General features: G+C 51.2%; 1 protein-coding gene across 4 annotated transcripts in view; it reads right to left on the reverse strand.

Annotated features, from left to right (window-relative positions):
- Positions 1-1,752: 1,752 nt before the first annotated feature.
- The window catches only part of PPP1R16B (protein phosphatase 1 regulatory subunit 16B), a 102,342-nt gene continuing 84,138 nt past the window's right edge, over positions 1,753-19,956 (reverse strand). For all 4 annotated transcript variants that reach the window (XM_045444612.1, XM_045444613.1, XM_045444614.1 and 1 more), the window contains 6 exons: positions 19,413-19,537; positions 16,428-16,553; positions 15,819-15,894; positions 14,613-14,742; positions 14,353-14,521; positions 1,753-6,577 (listed from right to left, as the gene is read on the reverse strand). In XM_045444612.1, the coding sequence (XP_045300568.1) occupies positions 6,068-6,577; positions 14,353-14,521; positions 14,613-14,742; positions 15,819-15,894; positions 16,428-16,553; positions 19,413-19,537 (1,136 nt within the window). In that variant the 3' untranslated portion in view covers positions 1,753-6,067. The remainder of the gene's footprint in view (positions 6,578-14,352; positions 14,522-14,612; positions 14,743-15,818; positions 15,895-16,427; positions 16,554-19,412; positions 19,538-19,956) is intronic.

Below are 19,956 nucleotides of genomic sequence, written 5' to 3' on the forward strand. Positions count from 1 at the left end.
CTGCGGGTAACCGAGCTCTTAAGGGTCAGCTAGAGAGAGGGGGTAATGAGCCCCAGTGACCCGGCCGCGGCGCAGGTAGCGGATCCCGAACTGAAGCCTGAGAGTCCGGCCCCCTCCATCCTAGCGCGCCCCCTGCTGGCCGCGCTGCTCCTGGGCTCTCACTCCGGGCTTGGGCGTGACTGACCAGTCCTGTCTCCGTAATCCCCTGCATTTAAATCATTCGTAAATCCGTTCAAAAAATGCTGGCTTTGATTACACCTTCAGGTAGCTTTTCCTTTTCTCGGCCCATCAAGTTATTGTCCTGGCAAAATCCCAACCCTGGTTAAACCCCACTCTTCACCTACTTTCCCCCGCACCTGGGCAGCCCTACGGTCCTGGGGGAAAGACTACTTAACCAAGCTGTCTGTGCCTTAAATTCACAGTCTCAAGTGGATCCTTAAGATTGACTGCTAGCCTACATTTCCCTCAGTCACCCTACCTTTTCCTTTCGTTCTTACTCTTAGCGTTTGCTTCGTATTTCACTGAGAAAATAGAAGCAACCAGAGAGAACTTCTTCCACGTGCTGCCACCACATCTACCTACCCGTCTACATCTCCGCCCACTTACTGGGCCTTCTGTTACTACCAATGAACTGTCCCTGAGCCTAACACCAATCCTTCCATTGGGGCATTAGCTTCCAACCCCTCCACTACTAACCTATATCCCTACAGCAATGCTCTTTCCTGGATCATCAGTTTCCCTTCTTTTACTGCTTCATTCCTCTCAACATACTGATATTGGAGCATTTTTCATCTTAAATCAACCTTCTCTTGACCTTCCTCTAGAGTTTCCTCTCCATTTCTCTGCTTATTTTTATAGCATAAAACCTGAAACCAGTTGTCTCTACTTGCTGTCTCCAGTTTTCCTCCCATTCTTTCTTGAACTAGTCGAAGGGGCTGTGCCTCCCCTGCTCAACCAAAACCTCTTGTCAAGGTCATGAGGAGCTCCACAGCACTAAATCCAATAGTCAGCTCTCAGGCCACATTTTCTTTGTGTAAATGAGAAAGTAAATATACAACTGTAAAGTGCTTCTTCATAAATGTGATCCAGGAGGATCCAAGAGAGCACGGTTCTCTACCCTCTTTCAAGACACCAACAAACTTCTGCTTATGACAAAGACAAGGACCACAGTCTGGGGCTGTGCAGCCACATAGCTTGTCAATGCCCCTATTGCTGGAAATAAAAAGTGAGAATAACCAGGGTCTCCCCTGCTGTCATGTTGTAGTAATGTAAAGTAGTATAGAGTATTTTACCAGTAGAAGGACCAGGGTGGAGGGGTGAAAGATGGTAAGGCAGGTCGGCCGGTGCACTCCAAAACTAGAAGGGCAGCCCCATTATTTATACATGTTACCAGATAAACCTTTGAAAGTAGGGGGTAAAAAACCTCATATACTTATGAGTTATTACAGGGTTCCATGTTATTCCAAAGGGAACATTTGACAAAGTGAAGGTCATTCCCAACCACCCTTCTTTGGATTTCACCATCCCCCGATGCATTGGATTTCACCATCCCCCAATCTAGAAAGACATCTACTCCGTGTCTGAGCCCTCAGAGCTCCCTCTGCTTCAGGGACCTTCCAGGAGAGACTTCTGTCGTGGGGACGGGGACCAGGAGCCCTCCCCTGCCCTCCATCCCAGAGATCATCTCTTTGTGAATTCAACTCAGCATAATTCAAGTGAGCTCGCCGCAATGACCACAGCCACACTAGCAGGTGTTATTAAAAGGAATTTTAATAATCTTAATTAAAAACTCTCAACAGTGAATTCTGTCACAGGCCTTGGCAGCTGGAAGCAACCCCAGGGTCACGCCCCTTTGGGGTGTGGTCGAGCCACGGTCTTGGATCGAGGCCCACCACTGCCACGTGGCGAGGAGCTACCTGGAAGTTACTTCAATACAATATCAAAGATCCGCGAGGATTTTTTTTTTAAAAAAAGTTTTAAATATATTAGACTCTCTTGATTGCCATTTTTTACACAAAGCTGCTGATACAGTATACAGAGTTTTAACGTTTTTTCACATAAAATACATTTTTCTTCAGTGTTCTCTGTACATCAGTGGCTTCTGGTCTGGTGAATTATTGCGGAGGGCTGGGTGTCTGCAGACTTTTCCTCGGTGCACAGAGCCAGGCCCCGCACTGTGGCACTTGCAATGTTCATGGGAAGCAGGCCCTCTGGCCAACTGGCCAACAAGAGACTCCTATCAAGGAGAGGTCTACAGCTTCTGGCAAAGGGGGTCACTTCTGGAGAGTCAACCACTGACCGCATGACCCTTCGCTCTTACATGCACTGGGATGGCGGAGGCTGTCCCCAGGCTACAATAGCAAGAGTTAAATGCAGTCCTCTGAGCATCTCGTAAAAACTGCCCTTCTGGAAAGTGCCCCAGTAAAACCTACTCTGGGAAGGCAAGTGGGAGAGAGAGCTCAACACCAAAAGGTATCTGATACCAATTGCCAAAAAAGGTCTCGTTATTACAGAGCCAGCAAACCATGGCGGTGTAGAACGGGTGATATCCCCTTGTTTGTTTTCCTAAGCCCACTGACCCTGATCCAACAGTGTGGAGCAGTTCACTCGCAGCTGCATATTTGGTGGAGAATTACATCCTGAGCCTGGGTCTAAGGTTTACTCCACTTCCCTGAGCTCCTGGCCAGGAACTATCTGGTGACAGCCACAGTTTTCAGTGGTCCGGGGGCACAGGGTGGGAGCAAAGGCCAGAGCTCACAGTGAGCCACGTGGCACGTGATTTGTGAGTAGCCTCCTTTAATCAGCCAGGAACTACCACCAGACCTGGGGCTCAGGAGTGAGCTGAGCATCTGGTATACCTTGCTAGCGTTCTCCCCGCTCCTTGATCCACACCTGCCAGGAGGAGGCAGATGCATGAGGAAAGGCTTCAGTGTTAAAGGAGAAGTTCCTCACCTCCCATTATCCATTGGTGGGCAGGGGGACTCCATAACAAAGGAGCAAAAATGAGCAAGAGACAGCGAGTTTCAGAACCCGAGGTGCAAGCAGCAGCAAATTCCAGACTCTTTGTTCTTCCACACACTGACCTCAAACCTGCCAGTCTACGATGCCCCAAAGATGCTGGCCTGAAGGCAGCTCTCCCTGAAAGTCCCAGACAGACTTGGAATGCTGTCTCCATGGAACTACAGAGCCAGCATCTGCGTTTAGTGGCAAATGTTATCCGGGGATGGCCAGGATGGCAGTTTCGCTGCTGATGGGTTTCCCACTCTAGAGACTCCAGAGCTAGAAACCAAGGTGAAGCTACACCAGGATGCTGTCCCTCTGTCTCAGGTGAACTTCAGAGGGGCTCCTGAGACCTCAAGGTATCAGATGCTGGTCGTCAAAGGATAAAAACTGTAAAACGAAGTCTCCTCGCCTTGTCTTGCTCCTCCTTTACCCCCAGAGCCTAACCTAGTGCCTGGTATGTCTCAGCTACTCAATAAACGACATGAGCGAATAAATGAATGACCCTGACCCCGCCTTGTCCCTTAACACCACGGAGACCCGTAGGTTGAGTTCCCAGGTACTCGAAGCCCTAACAAGGAACGGCTTACCCGGACTGAAAACAAGAGCTAAAATGCCCGTGAGTCTGCGCTTGGCTGCTGTCGGGGAATCAGCTGGGATTCCCGGCCTTCTTTCCAGCTGGGAGATGAGTGGCCCAGGAGGCAGGAAGTGAGGGGAAAGAGGGAGCGGCCAGAAGGGCTCGGAGTGGGCAACGAATGCCTTCAGTCCCTGGCCCCTGAGCCAGCAGATCCGAAAACCTGCACAGCCCTCTCCTGGGAGGGTATGGCTTCCCTTGGCATTCTTCTGCTTGCAGCTTAAGTTGGCTCAAAAGGAGTTCAGGGTCAGTCTAATCTGAACACTGTTTTAAAGTCAAAGGTACGTGTGTTCTGATCATTCTTGCCCCGCTCCAGCCATGGGCTGACGTGACGGAGAGACCGCCGCAGAGGCCAGGGGCACGGGAGGCATCACACATCCCTGCCTGCAGTCTCCTGAGCTGCCCCTCCACCCTTCACTGGATCTGCCCTGAACTTGGGGTGGGGCTGGCCTGCTGCTGTGACCCTCCCTGCTCCCAGGAGCCACCAGGTGCACAGTGACTCCACTGAGCCCTCTGCTCTCTGGTCCAGCTGCCCTGCTCCTGGAAAAGCATCAGCCAGGCCCCTGGGATCCAGCTCCCTCTCTGGGCTATGGGGCCATGGAGGCCACAGTGGGGACTGGGGCTGATAAACAGCACACCCCCTTACTGGAATTGTGGCACAGGGGGGCTCCTCCAGCCCCGGCTCCCTGGCCCAGGGGCCCCTCAGGGAGAATTTCTCACAGGCTCAGAAAGAAGTTTAAAGGGAACCCAGATTTGTCCCCCCAATCCCAGAATTTGGACCTAGGGAGCCCCTTCAGAGCTCTAAGGAGGTAGTTGTAGGATAAATAAAAGGCGCACAGAGCAGGGAACAAACCTGCGGCTTATGAAGTACACCAATAGGTTTTGGCTGAGCCTGTGAATAGTACCCAACTCGTGGGCAGCAATTTCAAAGGGGCTCTTGAGAAAATGCAGTCGAGAGACGGTGGGCAGGTTGGTTTTCCCTCCCCAGCATCAGGGAGATCAGGGCTTTGAGACTGTTGGGCTGCAGTGAGGCCCCTCTCTAGCCCCATCACCGCTGTCCTGAATGCAACGCAGGGTGTTGGCCATGGGTGCCTCGGATTTGCAGCCCTGGGGTGTCACCACTCCCACGAGAGCAGGCTGGGAGACCCTGGGCCAAGCAGGACCTCACAAGGGTCAACTGGAAAACTTGTCTCAACGAGCATTTCAGAAAAGGCCAATCTGGGCTGGGGGTCCTGGGCATTTACCCCGGGAGGGGTGGGGGCTCCCAGCAGTTTCTCACTGTTCACTCCGATGGCTCACTCAGCCTGAGGGAGTCTGGCTGACAGAGGCTGGATCGAAATCACCTGGATATTCACAAAGATTGGCCAGGGCACTGGGCTCTCTCAGGTCACCAGAGAGGGTTGTAGAAACTAACAACACAAACTCACTCCTCGCCCTGGAAAGCCCTTGCAACCGAAGCTCCTCACTTAGCTTCATTCTTCCAACACCAGTCAGTAAAACCCAGTGATCATGATGCTATCCACGAAAGAAAGCAAGAAAGCAAATTCAGTTCTCTCCCACCTGTAGTTTTACAGCCTAAAAGAATCCTTTTATCCAACGCACTTTCGGAAACACTAACCTTAGTCCCCCTCGCCTCCAATTTTTGACACTTCCGTCCAAAAGTAAAATAGGATTTGGATTATCCCAGGCATGGAATATCCCAGGCATTAGCCTGGTTTTCTACCTCGGCCTCTGGGTGGTCACACAGCTGGCCTCCGGCATGGGCAAGGCTGTGGGGAGAAGGCCATTGCCCGTCTCACTGACCCCACGTGGGTTCAGAGCTTCCTCTGAACAACGAGTGGACCTCCTCTCCTGCTAGATGTGGATGGTAGCCCAGGCCCCCCCACGTGACCCTGGGCAGGACCGTGGGTCTCAGCTTCGCAGCCCCCCTCCCCTACTAAAGCCACGTTGGCAGTGGTGATGAAACGGAGTCTTAGCCTCAATCCTCTTGGGAAGAACCCACAAATTCTCAGTCCCACCTGCTTCCCATGAGCCCAGCTGTGTCATTCCTACACAGGGTTGAGCGTGTGTGTGTGTGTGTGTGCGTGCACGTGCACACCGATATGGGATATGCGAGTCCCGGTCCAGAGAAGCCTTAACCGACAACAGAACTGGAATGGAATCCCAGCGCCCCCCCCCCCCCAAAATCTGACAGCGGGGTGAGTCAGGAAGCCACGATGGGGCCTTGTTTCTGACAGCAGACAATGCAGCAGGAAGCAGAGCCGTGGGAAGTGGTGATGCTATGGGCCGCTGGGTGAGAGGTGGGCTCAGCTCTGGAAAGCAAAGCCCACCTCCCCGCAAGCTGCCCTCTGATGTCTCCCCAGCCAGGGCTGCCGGGTGGGTGGATTCCAGAGACCCCTCCCCGAAGCATCTCTCTCCTCCGTCACACAGAGACTAGGAGATGCGGCAGCAGCCATGGACCTTCTCCTCCATCTCCTCCATGGGGGCCTTGAACTTCAAGAGCGGGGGATCTCCGCTGGTGACCGTGTAATATACCGAGGTTCCATTGCTGCTGTAGGGTGAAGTTCTGCCTCCGATCAAGGGGGCCTTGCCTTCGCTGCTGCTCTCGCCCGTCCTGCCCATGCTGCTGCCCAGGTGAGTGCTCAGGAAGGGGTGGCTGAGCAGCTTGGCCGCAGCCCGCTGCCGCTTCAGCTCCAGAAGCGTCTGGGGACTCTGTTCCTTGTAGCCACTCCAGGGCGAGGTGGCATCGGCCACGCCGGGGCTGCCATAGGCCATGTTGTAGTCAGGCACCTCGTGCACTTTCCAGACATCCCCGTTGGACAGTGCATACTGGTAGGTGCTGACTGGAGCCCGGAGGCCATTCTCAACAGGCCCGTCCATTTCACTTCGTGGGATCTTGGTAGAAAACTCGGAGAGCAACACGGGCTTCTCCAGCCGGGGGTTCTGAGGGGGAGAAGGACAACATTACCAGCCGGGTAGAGGATCCAAACCCACTCCCTGCTTGCACTTCTGCTGAGGGCCTTATTGCCTGGACCTGTCCTCGCTCCATGTTCCCAACCGAGCTCACAGGACCTCCGTTCTGCTTCAGGGGACTCGCCGATCTATGCGTTTTGACAGAGCTGGCCAATCCCCATCCTTGCCATGAGGACTGGACCATGACCCCAGGCATGGCCAGTCGGCAGATTCACTGCAGGAATTGGTTCTTGGCTGGAACCGGTTGCACAAAACTCATCCCTGGGATCTGTGCCAGAACAACTGGGAAACAGAAGTTCTGTTTATGCAGAACTCGAGGGTGGCCACAGTGATGGAAGCTGGGGGCCTGGGGGAGACGGCATGTCAAAGGGTCCACTCGACAGTGCCACTGACATAAAGGGAGACTGAAGGGGTGCACCTTGAGCCCCAGTGTCCAGTTGGCCCCAGACTTTGCGGTGACATGAGCCGATAAATTCTTGTTTTGTGTAAGCCATTTCTAGCTGAGTTTTTGGTCACTTGTCATCTTCCTTCTGTATTCCCAGCAAGTATCCACTCCACACAGCAGAAACTCTAACCCAGAACCCCCTGGATAACGAGAGCTTTGAAAGAAGCTGCTGCCTATAAACTAGAAACTAAAAGGTGGCTATATTTGGTGACAAAAAAAAGCAGAGCAAAACTCACCATAAATAAAGTCAAAAGGCACATAAAAATATTTGCAACGCATATGACAGAAAAGGGACTAATTTCCCAAATAAATAAGAGCTCTTAAAAGTCCATTTTAAAAAGCCCAACTGGGGCGCCTGGGTGGCGCAGTCGGTTAAGCGTCCGACTTCAGCCAGGTCACAATCTCGCGGTCCGTGAGTTCGAGCCCCGCGTCGGGCTCTGAGCTGATGGCTCAGAGCCTGGAGCCTGTTTCCAATTCTGTGTCTCCCTCTCTCTCTGCCCCTCCCCCGTTCATGCTCTGTCTCTCTCTGTCCCAAAAATAAATAAACGTTGAAAAAAAAATTAAAAAAAAAAAAAAAAGCCCAACTACCCAGGGGCACCTGGGTGGCTCCGCTGGTTAAGCATCCGACTCTTGATTCCGGCTCAGGTCATGATCTCATAGTTTGTGAGTTCAAGCCTTGCATCTGCTGTCAGGGCAGAGCCTGCTTGGGATTCTGCCTCCTCTCTCTCTCTCTCTCTCAATCACCCTCCCCACTTGCTGTTTATCTCTCTCTCAAAATAAATAAAAACTTTTAAAAACTTTAAAAATTGAAAAAAATATATATATAAGGCCAATTACCCAACAGAAAAACAACAACAAAGGACGCTAATGTGCAGCTCCCAACAATAATAATATTCATAGCATATAAACACAGGAGACAATATTCAGTCTCACTAACAACTAATGACATAAAAATAAAAGCAACATTGGGGCGCCTGGGTGGCGCAGTCGGTTAAGCGTCCGACTTCAGCCAGGTCACGATCTCGCGGTCCGTGAGTTCGAGCCCCGCGTCGGGCTCTGGGCTGATGGCTCGGAGCCTGGAGCCTGTTTCCGATTCTGTGTCTCCCTCTCTCTCTGCCCCTCCCCCATTCATGCTCTGTCTCTCTCTGTCCCAAAAATAAATAAACGTTGAAAAAAAAAATTTAAAAAAAAATAAAAAAAAATAAAAGCAACAGAATATTTTTACCTATCACATTAATATTTTTTTTAATTTTTTTTAACGTTTATTTATTTTTGAGACAGAGAGAGACAGAGCATGAATGGGGGAGGGGCAGAGAGAGAGGGAGACACAGAATCGGAAGCAGGCTCCAGGCTCCGAGCCATCAGCCCAGAGCCTGACACGGGGCTCGAACTCACGGACCGCGAGATCGTGACCTGAGTTGAAGTCAGATGCTTAACCGACTGAGCCACCCAGGCGCCCCAACAAATATTTCAAAACTCTGTTATGCCTCAGGGTCGGCAAGAGTGTGGGAAAACTGGCAGGTATATAAACTGCCACCAAACCTCTTTGGGGGATAATATCACATCACCCCCCACCCACATGCACCCCACCAAAATAAATTGGTTTTTAAGGAAGAATGCATACTCTACACCAGCAAGCCCATTTCTAGGACTTCATTTCACAGATGTATGCTCCCTTAGGGGAGAAAAGCCTGGAAGTCACCATTAGGCAGTGGGGAAATTATGGCAAATAGTTGTGCTGGAACGTTCTGCATCTGGTAAAAAGAATGAAGGCAATCTTTATGCACTGACTTGTGATTCCAAGAATTTCCCTTTCTTGGAAAGATCTCCAAGAAATATACAATTGGGCTAAATCATGGTAAGGGGAGGGGCCCTTTCTATAGTCAGCTTCCATGCATGTGTGTATATTCTTTTTGTTTTTAACGGCTCCTTCCGAGCTACACAGGCAGATTGAAGCCACATTTGAGGCTTTTTTTTTTTTTTTTTTTTTTTTTGCAGCTTGAATTTTTGTATCTATTTTCTTTGCTTCCGGAATGGTCCTGGAAAAAGACCATTCTTCATTGTCTAAATAAGTGCTTCTCTAACTTCATGTGCATATGAGTCACCTGGGGCTCTTGTTAAAATGCACATGCTGAGTCACCAGATCTGGGTTGGGACTTGAATTTCAGCATTTTTCTAAGAAAATTCCAGACTGACGCTTTGAGTAGCAGGGATCTAAAACACGGATGCACAATGGCATCACCTGGGGAGTTAACACATATCCATGCCAACCTGAAAAGGCTACATAGTGTGATTCCAACTTTATGACATTCTGGAAAAGGCAAAACCATGGAGATGGTAAAAAGATCAGTGGTCGCCAGGGGGCTGGGGAGGGATGAACAGGTACATCAGGGATTTTTAGGGCAGTGAAAGTATTCTGTATAAAAGTTTCACGATGGATATGTGACATTACACATTTGTCAAAATCCACAGAATGTACAACATCCAGGGTAAACCCTAACATAAACAATAGACTTCAGCTAATCATCATATATCCATATTGGCTCATCAATGATAACGTACCTACTACACTAATATAAGATGTTAATACCAGTGGATATCGGGGGACATGATGAGGGGTGTGTGTGGAAACTTTATGTACTTTCTACATATGTTTTCTATAAACTATAACTGCTCCAAAAAATCAAGTCTATTAGTTTCTTTTTAAATACATCAGTACAGGGGCGCCTGGGTGGCTCAGTCAGTTGAGCGTCCAACTTCAGTTCAGTTCAGGATCTCGCAGTTTGTGAGGTCGAGCCCCACGTCGGGTTCTGTGCTGACAGCTCAGAGCCTGGAGCCTGCTTCAGATTCTGTGTCTTCTCCTGTCTCTGCCCCTCCCATGCTCATGCTCTGTCTCTCTCTGGGTCTCTCAATAATAAATAAACATTAAAAAAAAATTTAAATACATCAATACAATGCCTGGACACCAGGCCCAAAGATTCAGATTTCATTTGTCTGGGTTGCAACCTAGACATCAGAATTTTTTTAAAACAAACCCAAAAACACCGCCCCAGGTGATTTTCTCGTACAGTTAAGTTTGTGAACTACTGGTTAAGAGATGGGATTGTCCCATCACTCCTGAGTTCCAGGGATTCAGCTCTGCCAAAAGCGTGTGCCAAAGCCAGCCCTGGGGGTTAACCGGATAGAGTCTTGGCAGAAACCTGACTTGCAGGTCAAGCTGAGCAAATACTCCCCCCCAGATGCATGGTCCTCAAACTCTTGTGTGCCCCAGAATCCCCTGGAGGCCTGGTGAAAACACAGATTGCTAGTTAAACCCAGAGCCCAGTGTTTATGATTCAGTACCTCTGGGGTGAGGCCAGAGAATTTGCATTTCTAAATTTTTTTTTTTAATGTTTATTTATTTTTTGAGAGAGATACAAACAGAACACGAGCTGAGGAGGTGCAGAGAGGGAGGGAGACACAGAATGTGAAGCAGGCTCCAGGCTCTGAGCTGTCAGCACAGAGCCCGACGTGGGGCTCGAGTTCACAGACTGCAAGATGGTGACCTGAGCCGAAGTCAGATGCTTAACTGACTGAGCCACGCAGGCGCCCCTGGGAATCTGTATTTTCAACAAGTTCCCAGGTGATGCCGCTGCTGCTGGTCCAGGGACCACACTTGGAGAATGTCTATCTTAAAGAACATCGCAGCCCTGTCAGTACCTACAGCGTTGAAAGGGGGAGGTAAGAAAAAGGAAGGAGCTGTGGGCTTTGTAGCTGTGCCCTGCGATCTCCTTGGTTTACCCCGGGGGCTGGGACTGATATCTGGGGCCCTGGACCCTGACAGCTGCCCTTGACGCTGGATGGCTGGGCAACTGGCGGGAAGACAGCCATCTTCGGAATGGTCTCTTTCCAGGACCATTCTGGAAGTAAAGAAAACAAATACAAAAATTCAAGCTGCCATCTCTCCCCAGGCCTGAAACCCCAGCCCCAGAGGCAAAATGGCCCATTCTTTTGCCTTCAACAAACCCCTAAATAAACTGCAGTCTGACGAGGAAGCCGTAGAAATTATCAACAGACTCGGGCCACCCCCCTCCCACCCTAATTCCCTGCAGGGCTAATGATTTACATGGCTCCACGCCAACTGAGCCCTTGTGGCAGAGTCCCTGGCCTGGGAGATCTGAACAAACACAGTAGGTGTGAAGGAGGAGCTGCTTCCATGAGGATTTAAGAATCTCGGTCTCTCTCCCACCCATCAATAAGGAAAAGATAAGCAGCCCAACAAAAAGGGGCAGAAGAACAGACGTGGCACAAAAAAAGATAACCAGACGGCCAATAAGCACATGAAAATGTGTTCACCACCAACCACCATCAGGCAAATACCAATTTAAAATGCAAGGGACGCCTGGGTGGCTCAGTCGGTCAAGCGTCCAACCCTTGATTTCGGCCCAGGTCATGATCCCCTGGTTCGTGAGTTCAAGCCCCACATCAGGCTCTGCACTGACAGAGTGGAGACTGTTTGGGATTCTCTCTCTGTCTCCCTCTGTCCCTCCCCCACTCTCTGTCTCTCTCTCTCTCTCTCCAACTCTATCTCTCTCTCTCTCAAAATAAACATTTAAAAATGAAATGAAATGAAATAACTAAAATAGAAAATAATGAAATGAAATGAAATGAAATGAAATGAAATGAAATGAAATGAAATAAATAAATAAAATAAAATAAAATAAAATAAAATAAAATAAAATAAAATAAAATGCAAGCTACCACAGTAACCCCACCAGGATGGCTCGGATGGAAAGGAATAAGTACACCAAGGATTGGCAAGAAGCTCTCACGTTTCTTGAGCACTGTTGGGAGAGTAGATGGGTATTATCACTCTGGCAAAGTGCTTGGCGGCATCTCGCGTAGCCTCCCCATGACTCATCCTGCATTTCTGGGTATAGAGCCTACAGAAAATAGTGCTGATGCCCACCAAAAGACATGGATGAGAATGTTTTGAGCAGCTTTATTCAAAATAGCCCCAAACTTGAAACAACCCAAAGCAGCAACAACCTGCTCCTCCACCAGCAGGAGACTGGACACGTGCGTCGTAGCCTAGCTAAACGACAGAACTTTCCAGAGCAATGAAAACGAATGAACTCTGCTGCTACGTGCCTGTACATGGACGAGTCTCATAGTCAAGAATGAAGTCAGATACAAAAGACCACCTACTACCTGGATCCATTCGTATGCAGATGTGGACACAAAACTAACCTCTACCGTTCCAAGTTAAGTAGCGTCTCTCTTTGGGGAGGTGGGGAGGAAGGACCACTAGAAGAGAGAATATGGGAACTTCCTGGGGGTGATCGAAATGTTCTATGCATTCGCCTGAGGGTACGCATTTATAAAAGTCCATTGAAAAATCCATTTAAGATTTGTGTACTGGGGCATCTGGGTGGCTCAGTTGGTTGAGTATCCGACTTCGGCTCAGGTCATGATCTCGCGGTCCGTGAGTTCGAGCCCCGCGTCGGGCTCTGTGCTGACAGCTCAGAGCCTGAAGCCTGCTTCGGATTCTGTGTCTCCCTCTCTCTCTGACCCTCCCCCGTTCATGCTCTGTCTCTCTCTGTCTCAAAAATAAATAAATGTTAAAAAAAAATTAAAAAAAAAAAAAGATTTGTGTACTTTACCGTACGTAAATCCAACTCACGAAGGAAAAGTAAATAATGTGTAGTGGAAGACATCTGAAATGTGATTTGATTTCAGTCTAGAGCTGTTTTCTCCCCAACCCCCAAGCTTAGGGACCAGGCAGAATAAAGCCTCTGAGGTGCCCTCTCTGTCCCCGGCCAAGGCTCCACTGGATTCCCTTCAGTGGGCACCTTCCCCTGCAGGTGAGACAAGGCTGCACGTGACCTCTCTGCTCTAGCTGGGAAGCAGGGTCCCACTGTGACAGGTGGGCACTCTGGGCAGCTAATCATTTGGCATCCCACCAAAGCCACACTGTCTAGAGATGTGTTCAGCTGCTCATGGTCGGTAGAAAAACCAAAAAAGGCAGACCACTGCTGGGATGGTCAGCCCCTCCCTTTTTGGTCCCCAGCAATTCTGCTCTGGCCCCAAACTTGCTGGCCCCACGAAGCGAGACAGCAGCCATGCATGAAACCTGAGTCCAGTAGTGTCCTCCCAAAAGTCATGGCCAACCCACACCTCCGAATGTGACCTTAGTTGGAGGTAGGGTCTTTGCAGATGCAATACATTAAAATAAGGTGAAGTCACACTGAGTTAGGCTGGGCCCTAATCCAACAACTGCCGTCTTTCTACAAAGAGAAAACAGAAACACAGACACACACAGGGAAGAAGGCCATGTGAAGACAGAAGCAGAGACTGGAGCCATGGAATGCCTGAGCCACCGGAAGCTAGGAGAGAGGCGTGGAAAGATACCCTTTCAGAACCCCCAGAAGAAACCAACCCCGTGGACACTTTGATAGTAGACTTCTGGCCTGCGAAACCATGAGAGAATAAATCTCTACTGCTCTGAGCCACCAAGTTGACGGTAATGTGATACATACAGCAATCCTAGGAAACCAACACAGCATCATTCCCTTAAGAAAGTTGAACGCCCATGGGGCACCTGGGTGGCTCAGTCAGTTAGGCGTCCAGCTTCAGCTTAGGTCACGATCTCACGGTTCGTGAGTTTGAGCCCCGCATTGGGATCTCTGCTGTCAGCATAGAGACCACTTCAGATCCTCTGTCTCCCTCTCTCTCTGCTCCTCCCCTGCTCACTCTCTAAATAAATACATAGATAGATAGATAGATAGATACATAGACAGATAGATACTAAAAAAAAGAAAGAAAGTTTAATGCCCAGACCCCTGGCTACTCCTCAAGCAGGCTTCTTGGAGGTCCTCTCACTACCCTCCTCAGTTTTTCAAAAAATGTCTTCCAACCGACGTGTTCTGCAAACACAATGGTCAGCATCTTGTTATTCCCCCCGCCACGGCCAAAAAGTTTTAGTGCCTTTAGCTCCCAGGGTGGCTGCTGCACTGAACCTCCCTTCTGGGAAGCCCAGAACTAGGTTTGCGGGAGCACAAGCAGGCGCATGGCAGTTACCTCCTGTCTGTTATGAGACCCTACTGTGTGCCGAAGCTCCTGGCTCTGACTCTCACAAGCCCCAGGATCGCCTCATTAACCACAGGAGCCACCAGCATCAGATGGGGTCCTGCTGGTTGAAGGGCACTGCCCGGCCACCCTCCCTTGGAAGGCCCTGAGAAGAAGAGGCAAGACCGGGCTGGGGTCCTGGCCACCTCCCAAGTCGGGGCTGACACCGCGGCAGGGGCATGAAGCCACTCACTGGGTCCTTATTCTCTTGGTCTGTTCTGGTCTCCCTGATGTCCCCGTTGTAGGCGGAGGTCCGCTGATCCTCGGCCGCACTCCGCTGCTGCCACAGGATGGCCTCTCCCTCATACTCCTTCCGGTACAGGTTGGTCCTATCCGACAGGCTGGCTCGCCGCACCACCTTCCTGAGGGGAGAGAGGAGGTGCTAGAGGGCTGTGCCCAGGTGCCACGGGCAGGAGCATCCCCAGGGGCCAAGGCTGGCCGGCCCTGGCTCACCCACGGCTCCCGGCGCTGGAGGTCCTCCGGCTCAAGGACGATTTGTGTCTCAGCTGTGACTTCATGATCACGTCATGCTTGTGTTTTAGCTCCAGCAGCAGGACTTTGAACTCCTCCTCCTCACACAGGTCTGAAGGGGCAAAGGAGACTGTTGTGGGGAGCAGTGCAGGGGCCAGTGGCCCCTGAGGGCCCTCCAGGCCGCGGCAGCTGCCATCCCAACACCCTGAGAACTCCCAGCATCTTTTGGGGCATCATCCAGGGAGGAAAGAAAACAATGCCAGCCTTACTTCCTGGGCTACACCCTAATCCTTAGAGGATAAGAACAGGAACCCCAGGATCTGTACAGTCACAGCTCCTAAGGTTCCCAGCTATGGGAAGAGCCATCCCCCTTTGGTAGTTTCCAACAGGAGTCATCAACTCTCCAGCGATATAAGACACATCAAGAGAAACAAGCAAGTACTCTATGTAGTCCAAGCCCCAAATTACATGTATATCAAATCATATATACCTACCCATTCAATCCACCTAATCATTTCATTCATCTGACCCAGCCATCCATCCACAGATGTTCACTGACCCAGCCATCCATCCACAGATTCATCCCCTACCCTCCCACCCACTTATTCATCCATCTATCCAACCATCCAGCCATCCAGTTGTCCATCCATCCATCCGGCCAGCCAGCCAGCCATCTAGCCATCCATCCATCCATCCATCCATCCATCCATCCATTCATCCAGCCAGCCATCCAGCTGTCCATCCACCCATCCTCACATCCATCCATCCATCCATCCATCCATCCATCCATCCATCCACACATCCATCCATCCATTCACTCATCCATCTATCCATCCAACCTTCCATCCATCCATCCATCCATTCATCCAGCCAGCCAGCCAGCTGTCCATCCACCCATCCTCACATCCATCCATCCATCCACCCATCCATCCATCCATCCATCCACCCATCCATCTATCCATCCAACCTTCCATCCATACATTCATCCACTTACCCATACACGTATCTATCCACCTATCCAGCTGTGCATCTGCACATTAAACTACCCTTCATTAATTTATTCATTCATCCTATCCATCCACATGCGAATCCATCATCTAGCCAACTATATATTTATCCAATTATTCCACTATCCATCAAATAATTAATGAGTACCTATGTGTATATTAGTTTTTATGCTGGACTCACCTATTGGCATCTCATCCATGGATGTCCTAGCACTGAGACTGGCCCCGTGGGACACCAATAGCTCTGCCATCTGCATCTGAAACAGGAAGAAGCCCACGTTCCCCTTCGGCTCAAAAAGCCTGGGAGGTAGTAAGAGCGCCCAATGTTTCTCAGGATATGACATAAAGAATGATGGGGCAGAGCGGGTTCCCAGGGAAGGCTCTGCCCCCTGGAGCCAGGAATCCTGTCCACACAATGGGCTTGACACCTCCTCCAGCATGCCTGGGCCATGCCAAGGGACAGAAGAAGAAGGAGTCAGCTGTAAATCTAGAGCTGTCAGGAATCCAAGGAGGGACGGCAACAGCTGTAATCAGAGTTTTGTATCTGGGAAACAAAAGGAGAAACTACTCAAATCAAAAATGTGAGGAATTTTCTAATTTGGCAAATGTGATCATCATCTTCTTAGGACACAACCTGTCAAATGGTTTTGCAAACTCTCAAGGTCCTTTCCTATCCCACAAACTAGCTGTGGTCAACCCCTTCGGTGGGTCTTGTGAACCCTCTGCCAGCCCAAAGGACAGCGGGCTGGTCCTGCGTGCCCTCCCTCCCAGCCCGACGGCGGAGAGTTACCTGTCCCCAGAAGGCGGCCGCGTGCAGGGGCTCCCAGCCATCCCAGTCCTTCACGTCCACACGCACTCCATGGTCCAGGAGGAGCTCGGCTGCCCGCAGGTACCCGTTGGCTCCAGCTATGTGCAGCTGAAGGAGAGAAGGAACGTGAGCATTCCCTACGGGCACCAGTCCCACTTCTTCCCAAATCCCAGCTCATTCCGGGGGGCAGTGAATGGAAGAGAATGAGTCGGAAATCCAGCCACATTACAAAGCATTCTTAAGGCCACTCTCCATCCTGTGGTGGGTCTGAGAGCCCCTGTGGTTAAGGCAACAGCACTTACTGAGTCCCTACCACGTGCTGAGCTCTGAGGAAGGGGTTTCAGAGGCCCAACATGGTGGTTTTAAAACGTCTACAAATTCTTTGACACACCTCCCTTGAGAGATGAAGTTTCATTCCTCTCCCCTTGAATGTGGGCCAGAACAAGTGACCCGCTTCTAACAAACAAGACATTGTGAGGTGGTGGTGTGTGATTTGAGGTGAGGTCATACGAGGCATTGCTGGTTCTACCTTAGGCTCTCTTGGATCAATCACTCCAGGAATCAGCCATCATGTAGTGCAGACCCTTAAGCAGCCACAAGGAGAGGTTGTAAGGAGGTGAAAAACTGAGGCCTCCGGCCAACAGCCAGCACTAACTTCTTAGCCATGTGAGTGCGCCATCTTGGAAGTGGATCTTCCAGCCCCAGTCAAGCCTTCAGATGGCCGCAACCTCATGAGAGGCCCCAACCAGAGCTACCCAGCTAAGCTGTTCCCAATTCCCTACCCACAGAAACCATGTGAGATAACAAATATTTACTGTTGTTCTAAGATGCTAAGTGTTGGGGTCACTTGTCACACAACAATAGGTAACCAACACATCCAACAAGGGAAAGCTTCATGTTGAGGCCACAACTCTTCTACCCAGCACCATTCAAGGCCTCTGGGGATGGATGCCGCCTTGCAGACCACAAATATCCCATCTGCTTGACCTCCAGAAAATATATAAAGTGCTTAGCGCATGACAAACAATAAGTGATTGTCTTGGAGGGCCATGAGTGATGGTAAGGTGCACCCTGGGAAGAAAGGAAGGAGTAAGGAGATGAGGCAAAGAGAAACCAACTGCCCAGCCAAGGTGGGAGATAGAGCTGAGATCCCAAGGATGCCAGAGCTCTGGCGGGGCTGAGGTCTGCAGCCACAGAGCTCCGGTCAGTGGGACAGAGAAGGCATGACCCCAGGAAGTGGCCCTTCAGAACACAGCCCTGATGGTCAGACGCTGCCCCATCCCGGGGTAAGGTTGCTATGAGGTTCCGGCAAATAGAGGTTTTCCTTTATTTTTTTAATTTTCAGAATAAACCCGGGGTGTGATCCGGTACAGGCATACATGAAAATTAGAACAATCATCTGATTTACAAACGCATAGTTTGCCAGTTGTGGAGAAGGACACCGAGCAGGCCAGCCAGACATTACAAACTGTGGGGCCTCATACTTGGCTGGGAAGAAAATGGCACGACTGGGAGAGTGATATTGCTAGAATAGCCATAACACTGGGGCGCCTGGGCGGCTTGGCTGGTTAGGTGTCTGACTCTTGCTCTCAGCTCAGGTCATGATCTCACAGTTCGTGGGTTCGAGCCCCACATCAGGCTCCACGCTGACAGCGTGGGCCTGCTTTGGATTCTCTCTCCCTCTCTCCCCCGTCCCCTGAGCTCGCTCACTCTCTCTCTCTCTGTCACAGACACACACGTGCGCACACACACACACATAAATAAACTCAAAAAGATGTTAATCCACTGAGAGTTTATAGACTCTGTGCTAAGCACCTATATGCAGAATCTCACTTATTCCTCCCAACAACCTGGTGAGGAAGGTGCTGTTCGTATCCCCGCTTTACTGGGATGACCTGAGACCCAGTAGGGGCCTGGCCCATGTGGTCTGGGCCACCCTGAGGCCAGCCCTCAGCCCAAGAGAAGACCCATGTGTCTAAAGGGCCCAGCCACACACCCAAAGGAGCTCCAGCCAGGGTGGGCCATGCCCTGGGACAGCTTAGCTTTGATTTCATACTGCCGTGTTCGGTCTCACTACCTAACTCTATCTTTTAGCGCTGGGCTGAGCAGGGACCCAGTGAACAGGAAAAGGCATAAGGCAGAGGGTGGGGCTCAGGAACCCGGTGGGGGAAGCCCAGTAACCACACCTGGGCCACCGGGTCAGGCCTGAGAGGCACTGAGGGGTCTTGCTGGTGAACCACAGCTGGTCAGCTCAAGATTCTGAGACTCCTGAGTGCTTACGACCAGCACGGACCCCAAGCCCAGGCCAGGGTCCAGCCATCAGCAGGGGTTGTGGCGGGGGGGGGGGGGGGGGGGGGGGGGCGGCATCCGGGCTTCCCAGGCCCTGCTCTTGTTTTCAGTTTAGAGCCTCAGAAGCAGGCCCTCCCCAGTACTAGGCTGCATCGTCCTATGAAAGCCTATGGAGAGAGGTCAAGGTTTCTAATCGCTGACACTCGAGCCAAAAGGATGAATGGAGCCAATCAGGCAGATCTGAGAGAGCAGGTTCACTGTTCTAGCTCTCCAAAGTCTAGTAAAGCATGTGGCACGGAGGTCTGTGTCGACTGGATGGATGAATGATGGCACCAGCCACCCCTGGAGGAGGAGGAAATCATGAGCTCAGGATGGACACCTAGAGCTCGCAGTAGAGGAGGAACTTAGACACAGAACAGGCGGACAGCAGGGCTCCTGACTCCCAGCCCCAGCTGAAAGTGGCCAGATTCTCAAAGGGGGTGAGCCCCCCCGCTCTGCTGACTCTCCATATTCCAGAGCCAACTCTGGCCCCAAAGCCGTCTGGAGGAGGTGCAAGGCCCCAACTGTATAAGCTTAACCTCCACCAGGTGCTGGCCCACTTCGGCCACAGCTGGTCTTGGTTCCGGTGCTGACGCCCCTCCCCACCCCAGCCCAAACCCGCCGGGCCCATATGCTCACCAGTGTGGCACCCTGGGCATCTATCCAGTCAAGGTCCTGGCCCGCTGCAATCATACAGTGGATGTCCGCAATCATCTGCTGCTCAGGGGCTGCCCGCATCTCGTTGATTTTCTCTTGGGTGATGCCTGCATGGGGTGGGGGGGGGGGCACTGAGTCAGCACCCCAGGCCTAGGCCCTGAGCGGGGAGGGGTGGCGGGGCAGAAGGGCGAGGCATGGCTCCTGCTCCCCGAGGTCTGGCGGGCAAGGGAGAAGACAGACATGCCCATGGGTCATTGTCTCCCAGGCCCAGTGAACACGCACACCGTGCACTGGCCCAAAGATCAAGGGCCATGCGTGCCTGGAGCCCAGGAGACACTTAAATAGGATTGGTTACTGCTACATATTCCGTCTCTCTACACCAGACATCCCTACCATCCACCTGCCTGCCTGCAACCGCTCAGTCGGCTGGCCCTGTCTTATCCTGCAGGTCTGGCCGGGATCACCTCCCTTGCTGACGCCCCCCCTGCCTCGACCACCTGTCTGACCAGGGTCTCTCTGTTAGTTC

This window comes from Leopardus geoffroyi, chromosome A3 (genome assembly GCF_018350155.1).
Source record: "Leopardus geoffroyi isolate Oge1 chromosome A3, O.geoffroyi_Oge1_pat1.0, whole genome shotgun sequence".
Taxonomy (NCBI): domain Eukaryota; kingdom Metazoa; phylum Chordata; class Mammalia; order Carnivora; family Felidae; genus Leopardus; species Leopardus geoffroyi.